The sequence below is a fragment of the Rhodamnia argentea genome, chromosome 2, assembly GCF_020921035.1.
Source record: "Rhodamnia argentea isolate NSW1041297 chromosome 2, ASM2092103v1, whole genome shotgun sequence".
Classification (NCBI taxonomy): domain Eukaryota; kingdom Viridiplantae; phylum Streptophyta; class Magnoliopsida; order Myrtales; family Myrtaceae; genus Rhodamnia; species Rhodamnia argentea.
Window position 1 is genome coordinate 23,064,225 of NC_063151.1, and position 20,944 is coordinate 23,085,168.

At 42.7% G+C, this 20,944-nt stretch overlaps 3 protein-coding genes across 3 annotated transcripts; 2 read left to right on the plus strand and 1 right to left on the minus strand.

Annotated features, from left to right (window-relative positions):
• Positions 1 to 931: 931 nt before the first annotated feature.
• On the plus strand, positions 932 to 2,629 carry LOC115750731 (leucine-rich repeat receptor protein kinase EMS1). The gene has a single exon (XM_030688257.2). It carries the CDS (start codon positions 1,123 to 1,125, stop codon positions 2,245 to 2,247), a length of 1,125 nt encoding a protein of 374 aa, XP_030544117.1. The 5' UTR covers positions 932 to 1,122; the 3' UTR covers positions 2,248 to 2,629.
• A 10,359-nt stretch (positions 2,630 to 12,988) lies between these two features.
• On the plus strand, positions 12,989 to 16,270 carry LOC115750733 (peroxidase 12). The gene is made up of 3 exons (XM_030688259.2): positions 12,989 to 13,428; positions 14,005 to 14,199; positions 15,512 to 16,270. The coding sequence occupies exons 1-3, from the start codon at positions 13,195 to 13,197 to the stop codon at positions 16,133 to 16,135; spliced, it is 1,053 nt and encodes a 350-aa protein (XP_030544119.1). The 5' UTR covers positions 12,989 to 13,194; the 3' UTR covers positions 16,136 to 16,270.
• LOC115750730 (probable serine/threonine-protein kinase At1g54610) lies at positions 16,204 to 20,837 on the minus strand. Its single transcript, XM_030688255.2, has 8 exons — positions 20,514 to 20,837; positions 19,796 to 20,311; positions 19,078 to 19,362; positions 18,515 to 18,832; positions 17,869 to 18,090; positions 17,587 to 17,681; positions 17,345 to 17,444; positions 16,204 to 17,056 (listed from the first exon to the last, which is right to left on the minus strand). The coding sequence occupies exons 1-8, from the start codon at positions 20,619 to 20,621 to the stop codon at positions 16,691 to 16,693; spliced, it is 2,010 nt and encodes a 669-aa protein (XP_030544115.2). The 5' UTR covers positions 20,622 to 20,837; the 3' UTR covers positions 16,204 to 16,690.
• Between the last annotated feature and the right edge of the window lie 107 nt (positions 20,838 to 20,944).

Consider the following 20,944-nt stretch of genomic DNA (forward strand, 5'->3'; position numbering starts at 1 on the left):
TTTTTTTTTTTTATAGAATTTTGCCTATTTATTATTAAAAGGTTATGGACCAGCTCCCAAACACGAATGACCGCCGGCCACCGCCCTTCACGGTACGAGCCGGCGGCACAGTCGGACATTGACGTTGATCCTGCGTCCTCGGAGGGCGCCTGGAAGGATATTGAGAAATTCCTCTGGCCACAAGTGAAAAGACGGCACTTTTTCAAAGGCGGGACGCGTATTGGTTGATTGCACCAGTGAGAGAGGACGTGATTGCGGGCCCCGGAAAAACTTTAGTCTTCAAACCAAATGCAAAAAATCTACTCGAAACTTGGTACATGGTGGCATATTCATGATAAATCTATTTTAAATTATTATTTTTTAATCACGAAAAATTTTCAATTGATATAATTATGATAAATTTATCTCAAATTATCTTTTTGACCATAAAAAAATCATAAAATGGTACACTTGTAACAAATTTATCATAAACTAATTTTTTTTATCACGAAAAATTTCAAACGGATACACCTGTGATAAATTTACCCTACGCTAAATTAAATTAACAATATGAAAAATTTTAAATTGATACACTTGTTATAAATAGATGGTAAAAATCGAAAGATGGTACACTCATTAATTGTCACATGTCATGTAACTTAACACTTTAACGGTTAGATTTAACAAAAATTAATGGAAGGTAAATTTGTCGCATATGTACTAGTTTGGAGTAAATTTATATTAGGGCATTTTGTAATTGAAAAAATAGGTCGATGTAAATTTATCATAAGTATATTGATTTGGGGTTTTGTGATGTATTAACTCTTTTTAATTTCATAAAAAAATGTAAGTTTTAAGAAAAAAAAAAGGAAAGGAAAGGAAAGGAAATTCCATCGTCCATAGTCCATACGATCAAACGTGCGGTAGAAGTAGAGGACCGTTGACTAGCTCACCCAGTCCGACTGGAATGACTCATCTTCCATGAGGCAGCCAACGTTAACGGCGGCTCTTGCTGTTCTCAGCAGTCGTCTTCGTCTTCCTCGTTCTCTCTCTCTCTCTCTCTACTCAGTCGGCTTCTCTCGTCTCCTCCTCCTCCTCCTCCTCCTCAGGCTCGCCTCCGTCGTCTAACTAAAACTCCCTGATATGAACCCCAACCTCGAAGCAGTCGTCGCCGCGGCTGCGAGCTTCATCGGCGTCTCCCTCTTCTTCGCCTTCCTTGCCTTCACCTGCGGCCGCCGCAAGCGGAACCGCGACCGCGGGGTCCGGGTCCAGACCCGCTCGATCGCGAACCCGGGGGAGCTCTCGTCCATCGCCGTCGACGAGAGCGCCTCCTTCGACCCCAAGCTCCGGATCTCCATGGACGAGCTCCGGAAGGCCACCAAGAACTTCCACCCCCAGCGGATCATCGGCGACGGCGGCTTCGGCCTCGTCTTCAAGGCCCGCCTCTCCAACGGCCACACCGTTGCCGTCAAGAAGCTCGAGCCCGACGCCTTCCAGGGGTTCCGCGAGTTCCGGGCCGAGATGGAAACATTAGGTAAGCTTCAGCACTCCAACATCGTCAAAATCCTCGGCTACTGTACGTCGAATTCGGATAGGGTTTTGGTCTATGAGTTCATCCAGAGAGGGAGCCTCGACCAGTGGCTGTACGACACCGCGTCGGCGTCGGAGAACGGCGACGTCTCGTTGTCGGGGCACTCGGTCGAGAGGTTGCCCCTGTCCTGGGACACTAGGATAAAGATAATCAGGGGTGTGGCCAGTGGATTAGCGTATATGCACGGATTACCGACGCCGATCATTCACAGAGACATCAAGGCGAGCAATGTGCTACTGGATGCCGATTTCGAGGCGCACATAGCTGATTTTGGGCTGGCGAGGACAATCGAGGCCTCGCAATCCCATGTGTCCACGCAATTCGCTGGGACCATGGGGTATATGCCGCCGGAGTATAAGGAAGGGTTCACGGCCGCGACGGTGAAGGCCGATGTGTACAGCTTCGGGATTCTGATGTTCGAGATCGCGACGGGTCAGAGGCCCAATTTGCCGGTGATGGATAAGGGAGAGCAGGTCGGGCTAGTTGTTTGGGCTCGGAACATGGTGGATGGGAACCGGCAGATGGAGATGGTCGACCCGGCCGTTCCCAGGGACGGTCTGGTCAAAGCGAGTGTGAAGGAGTTCTTCAACATTGCGTGTATGTGCACTAGCGAGCACGCCAGGAAAAGGCCAGAAATGAGCCGAGTTCTCGAGTTATTGGAGTCTGCATTCGGATGAAAGAGGCGGAATCCATGGAAATAACATGAAATTACCCAGAAAGAGATGGAATCAAGGTCCATCTTGTTGTTAGGCAATGGTCTAGTTCTGGTGGCAATTAGAGGGTACTCTGTTTTTTTGCCTCAAATGAGAAAATGTGAATAGCTCCTGTAGAGTTGATCGAGGTCTGAAGCAGGTAATGACCTGCAGATGCAGCTTCCTGTAATTGTTAATGGCTATTGCAAGACTGTGTCGATTGATTGGGCTTGATACCTATTGTGAATCCGGATTTGCTGGAATGCAGGTCTCCTGTTTGAGATAGATTGAAACAGAGAGTCTGGTTTCTTTGCTATTTTCACATGCTAATGCAAGGATCTTCTTCTTGGTGTCTGCATCATGTCAATCTCATCTCATCTCCAATATGCTTCCCCAGAAACCTTCTCATTACAGAAACAGTTGATGTCCCAGTCAACAGTGTTGGTTCATGCATGATTATAGAGCGAAAGACGGAGATAAGAGTTTCGGCTCGAGAGTTTCGCTTACCCTTTATTGTGTTACTTAATTTTGAGGTCATTACGTGCATGTCCCAATCGATCCCACGGTAGGGTGTGTTTTCTCGAAGCCGTTTTCGATTTCTCTCTCCCTCCTTATCTGGGCTTGAATTAGTTAGAGCAGTGCTCCAAAAATGTTTCGAAAACTATGTCAGATGAATTCGAGTGACACGAAGAAATTCGAAGCCTGCATTTGCGCGAACAATTCGACAAAAGCGATGTAGTTTCGATGGGGTTATTGGTTTTTGAGTAATTGCAAAGCCCACGAACATGAGTTGGTTTCTGCAAATCCTCCTGCATTTTCCAGGGACCAGCCCTTGTTTTATCGTTCCTAATCGCCGGCAGAGAAAGTGTCCCGAGTCTGTCTGGTCTTTAGTATTAGTCTTCTGTGGAGACGCTTCTGGATGTCGTGCAAAGCAATGCGGACACCTTTGAGTCTTTGCCGTCCCAGCGAGTGGGTTTAAGATCTTCTCAAAGGATGGCATCATCCATCCATCCCCTTAACCGATCACGGGGTACAAAAATCTTGCTTGTTCCGAGAGCATACGGACCGGATTTTACGCGCGCCCCACCTGATTTAAGAGCGCGCGCGACCCCGAACCATGCATGTAATATCAATGCTGACCCCGTTTGTCCATCTCAGACCCGAAGTTCGAGGGCGCGCATGATAACAGTTCTAATTTCCTTATTTATTTATTTTTTGTTTCGGGAAATATGTTTGAAATAGAAACCCGTTTGGTAATGTAATTTCATATTTCTATTTTCAGGATAAATTTTTTGCCCATAAATAGATTTGGCATAAAAATATGAAGTAGAAATTTTCTGCTTTTTAATTTTCGGAACGGAAACATAAATAAGAATTTTTCTTATTACTCACTCCATCTCTCTTGCATGCGGTCTCCCTCTATCTCGTGACCCGTCCGTCGGTCTTTGTTCATTGCCCGACAGTCGCCCATCGCCGCTCGCTAGTCCCTGGTCCTTGGGTTCCATTCGCCCTTAGCCATCCATCGGTCTCCGGTGGTTGCCGAGACTTGTCGACAACCGTAGAAATTTTATACGGTTATCAAACTAATTTATGTTTTAGAAATAAAAATTTTGTGTTATTATCAAACACGTGTCTCTATATAGAAACTTATCTATGGAATAGAAATACAAAAATTCTATTTCTGATCAGAAATAGAATCCGAAAGAGAATGGTTGTGATTCTGAGTCCTAAACGGGAATATCCTTATAAATTGCATTAAGTCAACAATGGATATGCCGGAAGCAAAACCCGATTATTAGGGCAAAAGAATTGACGAGGCTGCACATCATTAATTTGTCGGCTGATCCAGTGGGCCTTCCTTGTTTTGTGGGTTAAGGTGATCTCATGGGCCCTTTCGAAGTTGAAATATTCGAGAAGGTTAAGGTCATGCCACCGTGTAGGATGTTCAGCAGTCTATTCCGAGGCTTCTTTAAAGACTCCCCGCTTTGAACGTTCATCTGCGCACAAGTCACAACCCGACCGGCAAGTCACGAACGCGGTCATCATTCATATTTCCTTTTGGTTGAGTTTGGAATTAGTTTGTTTTGTGCCTTTTTTCGTGAAGAGCATCTAAAAGAAGCTTGTGCTCGATAGAGGCGAGCAAAAGAACCTATTCAATCCGTTGAATATGGGTCCGATATCCGATTCCACATGTGGACTCACCCACCTAGACTGGACCGATTTTATTTTTATCTTTATTTTTATCTTATTATTTCAAAACCAAAAATATTAATGACTAATTACCAATTGTTCATAGTTCACTCTCAGTCAAGCTGAAAAGTGAAAATCCTAATAACCCCTTTCTTCAACTCACGCCTCTTCTCTCGCTCACGATACTCGCTCTCAAACTCTCAGTCATGCCTATCGCAACCTTGCTCACGACGCTCATCACTCACTCTTAGTCACATCTTTCACGGTCGCATCCTCGCTCATGACACTCACTCTCAGCCCATGCCTCTCACTCCCGATGGTGGCTCGACACCACTCTCTACCCCTCTTGCTCGGGGCTCGATGCCACCCTCAGTTCCTCTCGCTCGTGGCTCGACGCCACCCTTTGTCCATCGTTCCCTCTCCTGTAAGTCCTCGGCTTCTCTCCGGTCCGATACAAAAGTATCCAGTTAGAGATGTCTTCATGAGGAATTGCACTGTGAGAAGGTCCATTATGTTTCTTGGTTCGAAGAGATGATTAGAATACTTTGTTTGGATTTATCTACTAGTGCTGTGATGCGATAAAAATGGCAATCATGCGATGTAGTATGTGCTCTCAAATTTGTGGCTAAAGCCTGAACTGCAAGTCCGATTCTTGGGTGGGTCCACGATCAGGTGGGCCAATTCTCGATTCCACAAACTGAGAATCGACCCTTTTGGTCTAATGCTGGTTTTAGGGTGGAAACCGGCCCACTCATAAGCCTTATCATCCCTTGGGCTCTCGAATTTACCTCGAGTGCTTGAAGTTTTGGAAAATCTTGAGTAATTTCTTTTGTGAAATTGAGAGATTGTTTTGCGAGAAAATTGTGAGAGCTAAACACTTGTTGAGTTTGCTTTTGTTTTTTTTTTTTGTGTTGTAATTAGGGCATAAGAAACACTAAGAGTGTTTGAGTTACAAAAGTATGATTATGATGTACATTATATCACTTGATCTAAAGTTGAATTATGTATTGCTTTTTCCGTGAATGTAGATCACACTCACCGAACCATGTAAATGATATCCGATTTTTTTTTCTTATTCTTGTCTAATTTACTGTGGGTTGTTTCCCTCCGCAACAATAATGATCGTCAGCCCAATAAAAAGTTAAAATCATGACTAATGAATTTGGAAAGTTGGCCTCCATTCTATAAGGAATGGTAGACCGGAAAAAAAAAAAACGTGGTAAGCATGGAAATTGAAAGGAAAAGGTGAAAAGTAAAATGAGAAAACAAAAAGGAAAAGGCACAGTGAAGTCCTTTCGCACCTTTCCAACCAAGAGAGAGAGAGAGAGAAAAAGAGTCCTTTCGCACCACGTTCTCTAGTGTACGATATTGGTGGAAAAGAGGTGGAGAGATGGAAATTGCGAAGCCGCACCAACTAAAGAGGAAATAGACAAAGACACAGGCCTTTCAACACAAGTTGTCGGTATTGACTATGCCATTGTCCTTGTGGTGACCGCCCATCCTAAGTTTAGGCCCCATGTCTTTAGAGTTTAGAGCCACATTTATAAGAATAACTTCTCATTAAAAATTTATTTAAAAAAATTTTCAACTTTCACTGTAATCCCAAATCTGACCATGCATCCAAAAATTGCCGTTAGTTGGTAGTTTCTTCAAGAGTATTAACATCGTGGGGGTTGTTGTTGTTGGTCCATATGTTGATGAAGATGCGGTTTTGACCTCTAGCTGGCCCTCATATTGATAGTTTTGTGAAAAATTAATGGCGATTTTTGGACGTGTGGGCATACTTGGGACTTTGAGACAAAAAAAAGGTTTGAAAGATTATCCAAAAAGTCCTAAGTCTTTTGTTGTTGTACTAATTTAATTTTGAACCTTTTAATTTTGTCAATTTAGTCATAAATTTTTTAATATTTTGCCAATTAAGTCCACATAACCAATTTTGATTGGAAATCGCTAACGTAAACGCCAACCATTCTACGTGGACGCCAACCGTTCTACGTGGCACGGTTGTTGATGACGTGAATTTTTTTTCTTCCCTTCTTCCCTTCACAGGCCTCGGGTGAGAGCCACCCTCGCTGAATCATGCAAGTGTCTCCCTCACTTGGGTGGGCGTTGGCCATCCTCACCAAGGTTGGCAAAGGAAACTCTTGCCCAATCTGATGAAGGGTTGCCCTTGCCTAGGCGGGCGAAGGGCTGCCCTCGCTAGCCTAGGTGAGGGCAACCCTCGCCAGGCTTGGCGAGGGCTATCCGTGCCCGATTCAACAAGGGCAGCCCTTGCATGAGGCCAAGGACTTCCACTAGGCTCATCAATGGATGATAGAGGGTTGAAGGGAAGAAAAAACAAAAAGAAGAAAGAAAAAAAAGTAAAAGATAAAAAAAAAAATAAATGAATTTTTTAAAAATATTATAAAAATTATTTACGTCAATGTCGGATGTGCCACATATGACGGTCGAGTCCATGTCTACGTGAGTGATTTCCGGCTAAAAGCGATCAAATGAAGTTAATTGACAAGATATAAAAATATTTATAACTCAATTAGAAAAATTAAAAAGTTTGGGATTGCATTGGCAGAACTATAATAGATTTAGGATTTTGTGAATAATTTTCCCAAAAAAATTGAAGTAGAATTTAGATTCGACTAAAAATTGAGATGTTATTTAGGGAATCAGGTCGGAAAAAAGAAGAAATTATAGGAAGAAGTGTGGTACTCCAGAATGGGGCCCAAAGCTGTACGTCCCTAAGCATAGTTTTTCGCATCTGTGACCCATGAGAAAATTATTCAGTGGTTGTCAATCACCATGTTAGTCGAGTGCATAAGCTCACGTGGCTCCGCTAAGACAGAAACACGTGTACTTTAATGTGGCATGAAAAATTAAAATCGAAAGTCCCTTCTCTCTCCTTTGACATAAGGTTGCCGAAAGTAACGAGCAGAATCAAAGCATCACTCGTATGTTGATATCAAAAGTCGGAAAAAATTACTTAAAAAAAGTCTTAAATCTATCACATTTGTGCTAATTTAGTCTTAAATCTTTCGATTGCGCCAATGAATCCTAAATCTTTTGAAAATTTTCCAAAGTAGTCTGATTGGCCAATTTTGATTGATAATCGTTTATGTTCCATCCTACGGGGCACGATTAGCGCTATCATTGACAAATTTAACAAATTTTTAATATTTTTTTTCCATAGTCATTTTATGTTCCTTTCTTTTTTTACAACTCTGGGCTAGCGAGGTCGCTGACCCACCCTCACTAGATCCAGACGAGGACATTGCGACCCTCATCCAGATCGAGTGAGGGTGTTGCGGCCCTCTCCGACAAATAAGGAGGGTTGTGGCCCTCTCTTAGATTTGAACGTGGGCCCAATGTCCACCCAATGGCCAGTGAAGGTTGGCCAATGAGGTTGCCAACCCATAGTTGAGTGAAAAAAAGAAAGGAAATAAAAGAAATGAAAAAAAATTAAAAAAATTACAGTGTCCACATTAGTGCTGGTCGTATTATATAGGACAGTTGGCATTCATGTCAGTAATTTTCAGTCGAAATTGCCGACTAGACTACATTGACAAAAAATTGTTTAAGACTTAATTAGCACAATTGTTCACACTTACTCAATTCTTGGGAACTAAGCTCTTCACACACTCTTACATGGATGCCGAGCTCACTTCACAAATTGAGAGTGTTTGGCTATTTATGAACCTAAGGAGGTGGCTTCACCTCCTAATATATCTAGATATTTTCAGATAAATATCCTAGATCTTTCTAACTAGATGGATACCCTAGATATACCTAGAGAAACATGTTTTCTAAATATCTTCTAAAAACATCCTAAGCATCTTCATAGAAATATCTAGATATTTCTATCCATGCATTTCTTCTTAAAATATCTTAAGGAAAAAAAAAATTGGATAGCAATAGAGCACGCTAAAGAGTTTTAAAATTTTAGAAAAGAGGGGCGGTGCAACATTTTCTTCAACATTTAGGCAACTTTGCAGCTGGATGATGTGCATATTTGCTAACATAATCTAATTCCAAATGCGTTTCATAGTGTGTTCTATGTCGATTTACTTTAGATCGGACCAAACGCATGCTCAATTTGAAATCGTTGAAATTCAAATTAGCTGCCTGAAGGAGATTTTTCATTCAAACCTTAACTTCACATGCTCTTCGTCACAAAAACGTTCCCCCAACCTAAGTATCGATTGTGTCTTAAACGAGGAAAGAGCCTAATAAAAGGTTAATCGTAGCTAATGAATTTGAGAAAGGAAAATTACCCTTTTTCTATGATCCGTGACGAAAACGAAAGGAAAGAAAACAGGTCCGGAGATGCGAAATCTGAGGCCACCAATTAAAGAAGAAAGTAAGATAAGATAAGACATCGGACCATTCAACACAAGTTGCCAGTATTGACTATATGTAATTATCCTGGCGGCGACCTACCACCCTAAGCTTACGCCCCAAGCCTTTCGAGTTTTGGACCCAATGCTATAACAATAATCTCCATCTTACCGAATCTCGTAATTAACATTTCGTGCCATCTAATTTTAAAAAAAAGAAGGGGAAAAACATCTTCAATTTCGCTTTGTCGTCCCATGTTGAATTCTGAGATGTAAGTGTGATTTCTCATGATAAAATGTAATTTCAAAAGCGAAGAGCATAAGTCGTGTAGTACGAAGAATTGTGAGATGGATAACGTCATGTTCACGACAAATGAAGAATGAAGGAACGGAAAGAAAAAAAAGACAAAATGTTTCGAGCATTGTGCGCTTGCATGACGAGATTGCAAACGCATCTACATGAGCATGGTTATACGAATATGTCGCTCATAAGAGTTTCTCCTTTATTATTATATATAGTATGTTGAGTGAATCCGAGCACAAGAAAATGAAACTAAGATGCTTTTTTTTTAATTATTTTTTCAAACCGAGATGCTTTACGATGTGGTTTGTTTTCGCAAAAAATGAACGATTCGAAAAATATTTCCTCACAAGTAATCGCTCGTGTTACTTACATAAAGAAAAGAAAGAAGAGAAAATTTCACCGTTCATGAAAATGTTGGGCATGAATTATTTTCGATAATAAATATTTTTCATGTTTAATTATTTCGAACGATACAAATCGATGATTTTTCGGGAAAATGTTTTTCAAATTATTTGTTTTTTTTCCGCAAAAGCAAAGGACAACAATAATTCCGACCGATGAGCAACCGGTTTCTTTTTTCGGACATGAATTCAATTAACGCAGTGCAAGGACTTTTCTTCAACCCTCTTTTAATTGCAATAATGCGACGCCCGCAGTATTGGCTTTGTCAGCAGCACTTTCAGGTGTTAAAACGAGTGTTAATTGGTGATGATCACCGAATTTAGCACGTGCGAGAACCTTGTTTGTTTCGTTCTTTCAAGCACCCGACTAAACTCGATAAATAAACAATTTCGTGCATACAAGGTGACTGTCGATATACATCGTCCCTGATTTTTTATAGAGGTGAGTGGATTCGAACAAATCAATATTGGGCCTAGAATCGAAACCCGATGTTATTCTCGGGACTGGGAATCGAACCGATAAATTCGAACATGTTGATCCTTGAGAGCCGGCCGCTTTTCTTTTTTTGAGGGAAAACAACTTGAGACGTTATTATAAAAAATAAAATAAGCATCTTTTAAACAAAGAAATAAAATAGTTCTGGGCAGGATAGTTCTTCGTATGTTTTCTTTGTAACCAATATCATGATTTAAATTTTCGTGAGTGCGGTTTTTTTTTCTTCTTCTTCATAGGAGAATCGACGATTCCAACCTTGGAATTAAGAATCAAATTGGTCTAGACTGGTTCTTGATTTCCGAACCTAGAACCAAACAGGTTTTATTGAAGTAACAAGGCTAGTTCCAAATGTTTCACTGGTTAAATCGAACCCGATACTTAACCCTATTTTTCTAATAACTTCTAGAGATTATACAACCTTTTAATTTAGGTTTTTGAGCGATGGCGAGCAATGCTTCATGGAATGTAAGGTATCCCTGTATTCTTACATTCCACGTGTTATTTGTAAACTTACCAAATATTACGATGGACATAGAACATAATGTCTTATAAATTGATATAATTACCGCCCTCCACCTTTCCTTTTCCTCTTCTGTTTGATTTTTATTTTATATTTCACAAATATTCTACCCAAATTTATTAGAATAATTGTATCCTGTCCATATCCGAGTTTATCCTAACTTAGTCCTGTCCAAAGATGGCTCCAAATGGGAAACAGAACTGGTTGGAATCTGTCAAGACATGATATCCCACTTGCCAAACGTAAGCCATCGTTGTATTTTTGTCAGACCGGACAAAGAAAAATATGGTGGGTTAAGGTTCTATTTGGAGGAGCCTCACATGTCCAAAGTCCAATCATCGTCATCATGAGCAAGACAAAAAGAAAAAACGAAAACAAAAAAAACGAGGGAGATTGCGATGAGGTTGTCCAGTTCAAACGGCATTTTGAAGTTTCAACTCCACATGCCCTTCGAAAGTCTCGATCATCCTCTGCGTCAATGCTCGCACTGAATCACCATTAAAGATTGGAACAAGCTACCTCCGTCAGAAAAATAATTCGACCCCATACGAGTGGATAATTCAGAATTGCTTTCGCATCAAGTCAATTTATCTCTGCCTTATGAAGAAGGACCCTTGCTGGGTTCAGCTCACCTTGCACAAGAACTTTCAACCTGACCCGGATCATATCCATGGCGTTCCTGTTTCAGTTCTTTCGTTCTGGTTTCTTGTCTTGTGATATAGCTTCGTCGCGTGTTCCTGTCTCGAGCTCCGTTCACGTGCTGAAGGGGTCCTCGGGGGAAGTTATTGGTATGTTTCGTGGTAATCGACATCAAGATTCAAATCTTAATGAGTGCGTTTTCCTTTTTTCCCTTCTTCATAAGAGGATCCATGGTTCCAACCTTGGAATTAGGAATCAAACTGGGCTAGATTGGTTCTTGATATTCGAACCGGGAATCAAACCGATTTTACTGAATTGTTAAGTGGTATACCACACGGGGCTCGATAACCGACCGAGGACTCGGTCAAATAGGCTTGTGTGAAAGAATGAGCGTGGAGGCAACCGATGAAGATGTGCCGAACTGTTACGTGGTATACCACACAAGTTCTCCCGTTGAGTCAACCTCTGGCTTGGTTCTCATTAGTGCAATTTTATTTGAAATCTTTGCAAAATCTATGGGTTGATTTTCTGCCTATATGGATCACTCATGTTCGAAATCACCACAGGAACTTTTATAACATTTAAAAATCCGCGGACGAATTTCGATGAATGATATTTTGTCATGGAGAAATTTCGGTGAAACAGTCTCATGATAAATATAGGCAACATCCTATTTTAGTCTTACACATCGTGATGACGGCTGTTGTTGTCGAGGCGGCCCGGGTTGCCGTCATGAGATAGTCAAATCTACAGATGAGAGGTGTATATAATCTCATGTGTCAACGACAACTCGAGAATTAGGGTTAAGTGATTTCAAGGTTGGACCAGGTTTCACCTATAACTTGAAACGTATTTGTCGGAACCGATTTGCTAATTTTTGGAATCTAAAACCTACCATACATATGTTGAAACCCGAAACCTACTCGGTGACAAGTTTTGGGGTCTACCCAGGTCCAACATGAATTTTTAATTGAACAATTGTAGTGAATTATAACCTTTGGTGATCACCATTTGCTGCTACTATTCACAATCACAACTCATATTTAGACAAATGAAGAATATAAAATATTAACAAAGTAAAAGTCACAATCATATAGATCTCTGGAATGAAAGTTCAAACTAATGGTTTCGGATTACGTAATCATTCTTCGGATGCCATGTAATCCCGCATGACCACATGAATATATAGAACAAGAAAAGCACAAAAACTTGTTACAAGTTTCGGAACCTAGACCCGCCAGTCGAAACCGACTTTCTAATTTTTGAAATATGGAACATACCCTGCATATTCTAGAGCTCGAAATCGAATCGATTTCCACCTGTCCACTTCTCCAATTTCTGATTTCACTCTGAAATCACGCTAACCCTGCCGAGAATGCAACCACCTCAATTGCTGCCATCAATGGTGGTAACTGGTCGGCCGATCGATTCTCTCCTTCATGCTCTGTAGTCCGTCAAAAGCTGCTCTTTACCGTCCACCCTCTACTTTCCCTTTTATTCTCCTGTCTAATTGTTATTTTATATTTCATATACCGCCCAAATTAATTAAAATAATTTTATCCGATCTATATCCGAGTTTATCCAAACTTAGCCCTGTCCAAAGATGGATGGCTCCTAACGCGAAACGGAACTGGTTGGAATCTGTCAACACATGATATCCCACTTGCCAAACGTAAGCCATCGTTGTGTCTTGTCAGATTGGCAAGAAGAAAATATGGTGGATGAGATTCTGTTTGGAGGACCCTCATATGTCCTAAGTCCAATCATCGTCATCACGAGCAAGACAAAAAAAAGAAAAAAAAAAAACGAGCGAGATTGCGTTGATGTCGTCCAGTTCACATGGCGTTTTGAAGTTTTAACTCCACACGCCCCTCCAAAAGTCTTTATCTCCCTCTTCGTCAACGCTCCTACTGGTCGCCATTAACAATTGGAACAAGCTACCTCCGTTGATTAATATTCGAGCCCATACAGTACATCTGCCTATAAAGAAGGACCCCCTGTTGGGTTCAGCTCACCTCGTACAAGAAACCTAAAACAAGGCCCAGATCATATCCATGGCTTCCCGTTTCAGTGCCTTCGTCCTGGTTTCTTGCCTTGTGATAGCTTCGTCGCACGTTCATGTTTCGAGCTCTGCTCACTTGGTGAAGGGGTTGTCGTGGTCCTTCTACAAGAACAGCTGTCCGAAGGTTGAGTCCATCATCAGGAAACATCTCGAGAAGGTGTTCGAGGAGGACATTGGCCAAGCTGCCGGGCTACTGCGTCTTCACTTCCATGACTGCTTTGTTCAGGTAGGTACCCAGCGAGCTCTGTCACGATCTGCACTCGCTCTAGCGGGCGAAGAGATTTGGGGATTTTCTTAGAAGTCGTATCTCGATTCGCTCGTCACATCTCCTTGTGTATGGTGTGTAAGCTGATGTCTAAACCTTGACACACCCTGTTGGCTAGATCTGTGGTCATCTTCTTCGTCAGGAAAATGGAGAAGAGAGCAAGAAAAGAGAGACAGAAAAAGGGTTTTCTTGAGCTGGTTGCCTGCGTTAGCAGCTGCAAGATGTGGACTTTTTTTTTTTTTTTTTGACATTGCTATTTTTGACAATGCTGGGTAGATTACGAAGTCAAACGAGTGGCTAAAGCCATCGGGACTTGGTCTTTTAGCATACAGTTCTTACTGTCTTGTTAGTGAATACTTGTAGAAGTTTCGGAGGACGATTTTTGAGCCTTTGATAAGTCGTCCTCACGAGATGATTTTGTTGGCTGAAATAACAGCACTTGTTCTTTCTAGTGTCCAAGGATGCCAGAGTATTTTTGGTTTGTTTTTTCCTGTTATGTTAATACCCACATGCTTTGACATCTGATGATCGATTCAGGGATGTGATGGTTCGGTGTTGCTGGACGGTTCGGCGAGTGAAGCGAGCGAGCAGGATGCTGCACCGAACCAGACCTTGAGACGGACAGCGTTCAAGATCATCGATGACCTCCGTAAGCTCTTGGACAAGAAGTGCAGTCGAGTAGTCTCTTGCGCCGACATTGTCGCCCTTGCCGCCCGTGATTCCGTTTTCCTGGTAAACACCTTCCCTCATCATTCCATCATCGCTACAGATCATTAGCACACTGAAACAAAGTCTTGATTCCAATGCTTGCCGGATACAAACCATTTTAAGCATCCTCAAGCTCATACTTTTGGCAATTGGATAGAAATGGAGATTCTTGCTGACCATGCTCGTCCCTATCGTCACATACTAATTCGGAGCTTTGAATGATACATTCGCATTTGGCGGTGTGAAGGCAATTATGATCATAAGCTTTCAAAGTAGAGCTAAAGCGGAGTACAGTACCGGTCAATTAGCTAGCTTCCTAGATAGTTGTTGAAGTTATATTTTGTCAAGTTGATAAATGCAGACAGGACCCAATTAGATTTCTTTTCAGGGGATTAACTGGATTATCGAACTAATCTAATGAATCGTATGTTACACGTTTTCATTGGATTTTCGCGGATTTATAGTATGGATTGTTCCCCCTCAATTAAACATTCAACCACTCCCAATAATCTGCTGTTTGGTAATCGAGTTGCTGTATAAAATACACCAAACGTGACGGAATGTGGCCATGCGACGACAATAGTTGTTTAACCACCCCTTTTTTGGGTCTTGGGCTGGATAATACTCGTTAGTTGTGGCGGTAATTGTACTTTATCGCTCTCTCCATGGTCATGTTTAATGTGCTTCATAGTAGGAATCATAAATCACAGAGAAAGCACAGTCTCTAGTGTAAACCGATATCGGCTAAACGAGATTTAGATTCATGTACTTTCCTGTTCCTGTTCTTAATATATTGTGAGATGTAGCAGATGCACATGTAAGAAAACTCCAGTTCATTAACCTTGGTTTTTTTTTTTTTTTTAAAGTTAAAAATTACAGTTTCTAGCAAATTCCAATGGTGAAAAGTCGTCATTTATATCTGATTGTAAGGGGTAGGAATCTCCATTTTTTTAGGATCCCAAGAGCCCTCAGGTCAAACCTAAATTTCTGGATTAGCTACTGCAACTTGAATTGTTTTCTGACCATTTCAACATGGTCTCCTGTAAGCATGTGCTCACAAAGTTCTTGGAAACTGCAGATGAAATGAAATCGTAAGTAGACAAATTTTTGTAATGATCATCTAATCCCAACTAGCTTCTAGTTTTATGAGAATTGAATTGCAGATGATCACTAAAACGTGAAGCAGACAGCAAAGTGCTCTGTTGGCTTTGTGTCCTATTGGTTATCAAAATTTTCTTGATTATGATCGATTTGGTCTATCATACCAATGAGCATCAACCGAAAATTTCCAAGCTCTGGATTCTAATTTTGTTTTTCTTGTTGTTGTCGTGTGCAGTCGGGCGGACCTGAGTATGATGTGCCGTTGGGAAGGCGGGATGGACTCACACCCGCGACTGTAAACGTGGTCTTAGAGAATTTACCTGCACCAACTGAGAATGCCAGCGAAATTCTTGCTGCCCTAGCCAAGAAACACTTGGACGCCACCGACGTGGTTGCCCTCTCCGGAGGCCACACCATCGGGCGCGCACACTGCGCCGCCTTTCAGGGACGGCTCTACCCGACCCAAGACCCCACCATGGAGGAGGCCTTTGCCAATGATCTCAAGGGCGTGTGCCCCACCACAAACTCCACCAACACCACGGTCCTGGACATCCGATCACCCAACCTGTTCGACAACAAGTACTTTGTCAATTTGGTGAACCGCGAAGGCCTGTTCACCTCGGACCAAGATCTGTACGAGGACCCCACCACGAGGGACATTGTCACCAGCTTCGCCAAGGACCGGGAGTTGTTCTTCGAGAAGTTCATCCTCGCTATGACGAAGATGGGGCAACTCGAATTGTTGACGGGGACGAAAGGAGAAATTCGAGCTAACTGCTCGGTCACGAATTCCGAAAACCCCGATCTCTTGGCGTCCGTGGTGGAAGAGGACCTGGAGAGCTATGCTGAATTGAAGTGATGTGACCCCTTTTAAGTGTGTGTATCAGCGTGAGCGAGCTTTGTCTTTGCTAGGATCTGCAACTTTTGCTCCTTTTGCTTGCTTGTTTATAGACTGTGACAGTGTCCAATAAATTGCCTCAGCTGTTTATGAGTATGTCAAGAATATGTAATCAGCAGAAAGTCAAATTTTCTGTCAGTTGGCAAGATGTTGTGCCCGAGCCTACTGAGCCTACTGCTTGAGAACTTGAATTCGGAGAACTAATGTAGTGATTGCTCAAAGGCTTGACGCGTTTGTTTGCACAAACCGCACCAAATGGCACTGGTCTCGGTTACATTGATTAGCCGATCAAGAGCTTATAGACTTCGAATACGACCAGGTTCGAAGGACTCCATTCCAAACGAGATTCCTAAAATCAGGCGCAATTCCATTATGCAGTACTCAGCATAATATGCAGCTGAGTTTCAATTTCGTATATGTACCTTCTATGGTTAACAAAATCCACTTACAAGAAGCAAGTATAGACCAATACTATGGCAAGAAAAGAATCTCATTTGAGTACCTTGTAAGCCAGTCCTAATCCTCGACGGCAAACCACCCCAAGTTTTTCCTTTGATTGTTTGTACTTCTAAATTCCCTCGACGAAGTAGACCTACCGACCTGATTCGACCTGTACATGCCATCTTTCTCTCTTCTGTAATCCGAGATGCGTGGTTTCAGTACGGGCTGTTGAGGAAGGTCTCCGTTTTCGCCAGCATCGGGGCTCAAGTCTATTTCCGGAGACTTCTTGAAAGATTGATTAACGAGGCCTGGATATAGCAAGACAGTTGGCGCACTTTGCTCGGGTTGGGCGTCCTTTAGCCCGGATGAGCTGCTACTTGTGCTGCTCCAGGGCTCCCGCTTTTGGTTATCAATTTGCTCCTGTTGCCTCTGCTCTTGCTCCTGTATTTATTTCGCCCATGCGTATTCAGGATAGAACATTCGAGTTGAGATCACATTACAATGAAAGTTTGGGTCACCGCGGACGTTAACCCGGTATAGCATTCAAAGCTGGATGAAGTGACAAAACGAATGACTACAAGGAAGTACGGAATTTCGAAGTATGGAAGGTGATATACAAAGTTCGCCTGACTACTTAATCGAGACAAAGTACATTAAAATGCGTAAGGCATATGTTTGTCCCTCTTGAAGAGTCTAATGAATGGATGCAAATAAAGTGAAGAGCCTCACCTCTTTGGTTGATTCACCATTCCCAGTTTCATTCACGGCGGGAGAGTCTTTCCTCCTCCGTTCGCGCTGTGATCGAGTCTGTCTTTTAGCCTTCCGGCGCCTGAGAGAGAAAGTGACACAATCAATGAATCAAAGAGCACCATGGCAAATGATGATGAGAACAAATGAAGGTAATTGTTTGAAGAGTTCCACCGCAGGGCGGGCACGGCTGCAATTGTAACATCAGAAATAACGCGACATACATTTTCCGTTCGTAGATCTTAATAAATTCATCCTTCTCCTGGTAGATTATAGGAAGACCAGAAAGGTCGCACGCTAACGGGCTTGTGTAGAAGAACTGCGAGAGAAAGGCATTGCGCAGGAATAAGGTCAGTAAGTAGACTCAAACATCATAATATGAGCCTTTTTGTCCATTTTTGGAAGCTCAAAACTACGAACTACTTAAATGTCACGAAAGGACAACGACACGGTCCGATCATGTTTCTGGAAAATGTGAAAACTTAGTCTTACTGGCTAGTACTTACTTCATGTTGTAAGGCTAAAGACGCGCTGCCACGAGATGCAGGGTCCAAAGAGAGAAGAGAACTAAGAAGACCAACTGAGGAGTCGGGGAATTCCCTGAAGATCTCTGTGAGATTCGACTTGTACAACTGCCTTGGTCTGAAGGTCGAGGGTAGCTTCATCTTCTTCCAGTAATCCTCTGGTGGCGTTCCGCAGAGTTTGAAAATCTTGTGGAGTTGCTCTACCTGAAGACATAAATGAAAAACAAGCTCCCGTTAGTGTTTTGATTGACGAACGGAAGAAGAAACGTCGCAATGTTTTGATTCGGGAAGAACCTAACATGTTTTCATCAATTTGGTGTAGATCAGTTTATAACGTTAATCAATGCAAAAGTTCTTGAAGATGTATGTTAAAGACTTCAGAGCACAAGTAGAACTAACAGGATTTAAACATACTGATACCCGAAAACAAGCATTGAGCCGATTGAACCTCGTCCCACAACTAACACAACTCGAAGTGTCTGTCAATATATTCTGTATTCTGAGTATTTCGTGGTCAAGTGAATAAGGAGAAGATTTTTACCTAAAAGTCTAAATGAAGGCACCTCATCCGGTCACTATGATAAGGGATACATGGAGAAACAATTATCTTATCTTTAGACTTGATTACCTCATTCCGGCCTGGCATTATTGGGTGTCCTGCGAACATTTCAGCCAGGAGGCATCCGGCACTCCAAAGATCGATACTGACTCCATAGTCGGTTGCACCTAACAGTAGTTCAGGAGCTCTATACCAAAGGGTCACCACCCGGTTCGTTAGAGGACGCCTATCTCGAGGTCTGTAATAATTCGCAAGCCCAAAATCTGCAATCTTTAGCATGCCTGTTTTGTCTATCAGCAGGTTTGAACCCTTTATGTCGCGGTGCAGAATCCCTTTGTCGTGGCAGTGTTGCAGCCCTGAAAGAAGCTGATGCATGTAGCACTTGACCTGCATAAGTTGATATTTTCAGAGCCACACAAGCACGTAGAATCAGAACTCAGTTGATGGAACTTCCTTATGGGATTTACACGAAAACTACAGATAGACACTAGATTCATCTACTCCACAATCGGCCTCAGTTTAGGTCACTAGAATTTGCTGATGAGCTCGTCGCAAGAAATTCATTAGAAATTAACGAAAATGTTGTGCGGCTCTCTGGAAGATTCATTCAATGTGGAGTGTTGTACACGTACCTGTGGTTCGGTTAGTCCTCCCTCTGGACGAGTGATGATCCTTTGCAAGTCTGACACCATGAAATCAAAGACTAGATAGAGGCTGAACTGCATTCTCGATGTCGCCAGCCCTTCGAGCTTTACTACATTGGGATGGTCCAACTCTCTCAGGATCATGATCTCCCGCGCCATGAATTTTATGCTCTCTGGTTCTGATGTGTCGAACCGAACCTTCTTCAGGGCAACAAGTTTACCGGTGTCCCTGTCCCATGCTTTGTAGACATTACTGTAAGTCCCTTGGCCTACCTGGAATATCCAAAATCGCATTCTGAATGTCTTTTCCGACGAAACTTTTAATCCCGATGAATTGAATGACAGTGAATCTGCAAACTACTAAGATAGTCACAGCCAACAGTTTTAATTATATTAAGAGCCGATCGACATTAGAGCTCTGAGTTCCGTATTTCCTCTGATTACTTAATTTCAACAGCTTGGGGACACCAAAGAATGGGAGAACTCCACTCATTGAGGAGAAATTGTCTAGAATTATCCTTCGGACAGATCAAGTTCAAACGGATTAAATGAATCATCGCAGACTCCATTCAAACAGACATCGATCTCATCCTTTCGACAGTGCACATGTTAAGACTAGCAAAAACTCCTCGAGTCTTATTCGTGTCGGCGCCAGATGGTAGTTCGATAGATCGAAGAAGAACGAATAATATGAAGTTTGAATTACCTTATCGATCTTGTCGTAGGAGTCGGCGCTCCTCGGGACCAAACCTCTCAAAGCACGTTTCGGAACATTATCAATGAGCCATTTGGGCCAACCGTCCACAAGCTCAACTTGATCATCTCCTGACCCTTCACCCTTCCTCATCAATGCACCATCCTTCTCCAACTTACCTCTAGTCCCACCACTCCCATTCCCGCTCCCAAACTTCACATCTCCGCCGCCCCCACTGCCACCATGGCCATCACTCCCACCACTGCGAACATCACTCGATAAGCGCCCGCTGTGGCTTTTCCTGGACTCGGGCCTGCGTGGCCCACCTTGGCTTTCTTGTGAATACCTCTGGCTGGTCGACCACCGGTGGCTGGTGCTCCCTCCGCCGCTCGGGACGTACCCATTCTGCTGCTTCAGCTTCTCCAACCCTTTGGGCGGCGAGTTCTGGGACGGCTTGGTCTGGACACAACCCATCGATCGTCTCCCGTCTGGTGGGCTGCCTAATGAATTATTCTTGGTGGGTTTTTTCTGGTCATATAAACGAGAGCAAACAGTGCTTTGACCGAAGAAGGAAACGGAGGAGACGTACAAGAAGAGGACATGCGGTGGAGCTTCAGAGACAGATGGGGAAAGAGGATATAGAACTCAAAATGCAGAGGCCGTCCTCGGCCGGCAGTTTTTGGAATATGCAGGGGATTGTAGAGAACAGAGGATGCCGCGCGGTACGTACTTCGTTATTTAAATGTCGTCTCACGTTTTTGCTTCTATGTTCCACGTTCCTTCTCCCCTTTGTGATCCACGATGAAATGGGAGAGAGACAGAGGATGAGTTTGAGCATCGTTTGAGGAACATCGCCTGCAAGAACGACGCATGAACAGTTCTATTCGGCTCGATACGGTAGAGCCAGTCAATGCCAAGATGGTGATCGGCTAACGAGCACACGACCCAAACATTCGCGGCATCAGTCGCTCGACTTGGATTTTAGTCTCTGTCTATGTTGTGCGACTTCATCTTTTTCCTTGCCAATTGCCAGTTTTCTGACGCTTCGAATTCTTCAATATGTTACTAAGATCGGTCGTTACAACTGACAATGTGATGATTGTAAGTTTAGTTAGAGTAGAAGTGAATTCTACCGCTACTAGATCATCTTCTATTACCTAC

What these genes read in the sequence shown, in the direction of transcription:
- LOC115750731 (XM_030688257.2), top strand. Translation starts at nt 1,123, where the DNA reads ATGAACCCCAACCTCGAAGCAGTCGTCGCCGCGGCTGCGAGCTTCATC.
- LOC115750733 (XM_030688259.2), top strand. Translation starts at nt 13,195, where the DNA reads ATGGCTTCCCGTTTCAGTGCCTTCGTCCTGGTTTCTTGCCTTGTGATA. An exon ending in TCCATGACTGCTTTGTTCAG is followed by an intron (nt 13,429 to 14,004) that starts GTAGGTACCCAG and finishes TGATCGATTCAG; the next exon opens with GGATGTGATGGTTCGGTGTT. An exon ending in CCCGTGATTCCGTTTTCCTG is followed by an intron (nt 14,200 to 15,511) that starts GTAAACACCTTC and finishes TGTCGTGTGCAG; the next exon opens with TCGGGCGGACCTGAGTATGA.
- LOC115750730 (XM_030688255.2), bottom strand. Translation starts at nt 20,621, where the DNA reads ATGCTCAAACTCATCCTCTGTCTCTCTCCCATTTCATCGTGGATCACA. An exon ending in AAGATCTACGAACGGAAAAT is followed by an intron (nt 17,445 to 17,586) that starts GTATGTCGCGTT and finishes TTTCTCTCTCAG; the next exon opens with GCGCCGGAAGGCTAAAAGAC. An exon ending in ATGGTGAATCAACCAAAGAG is followed by an intron (nt 17,057 to 17,344) that starts GTGAGGCTCTTC and finishes AAATAAATACAG; the next exon opens with GAGCAAGAGCAGAGGCAACA.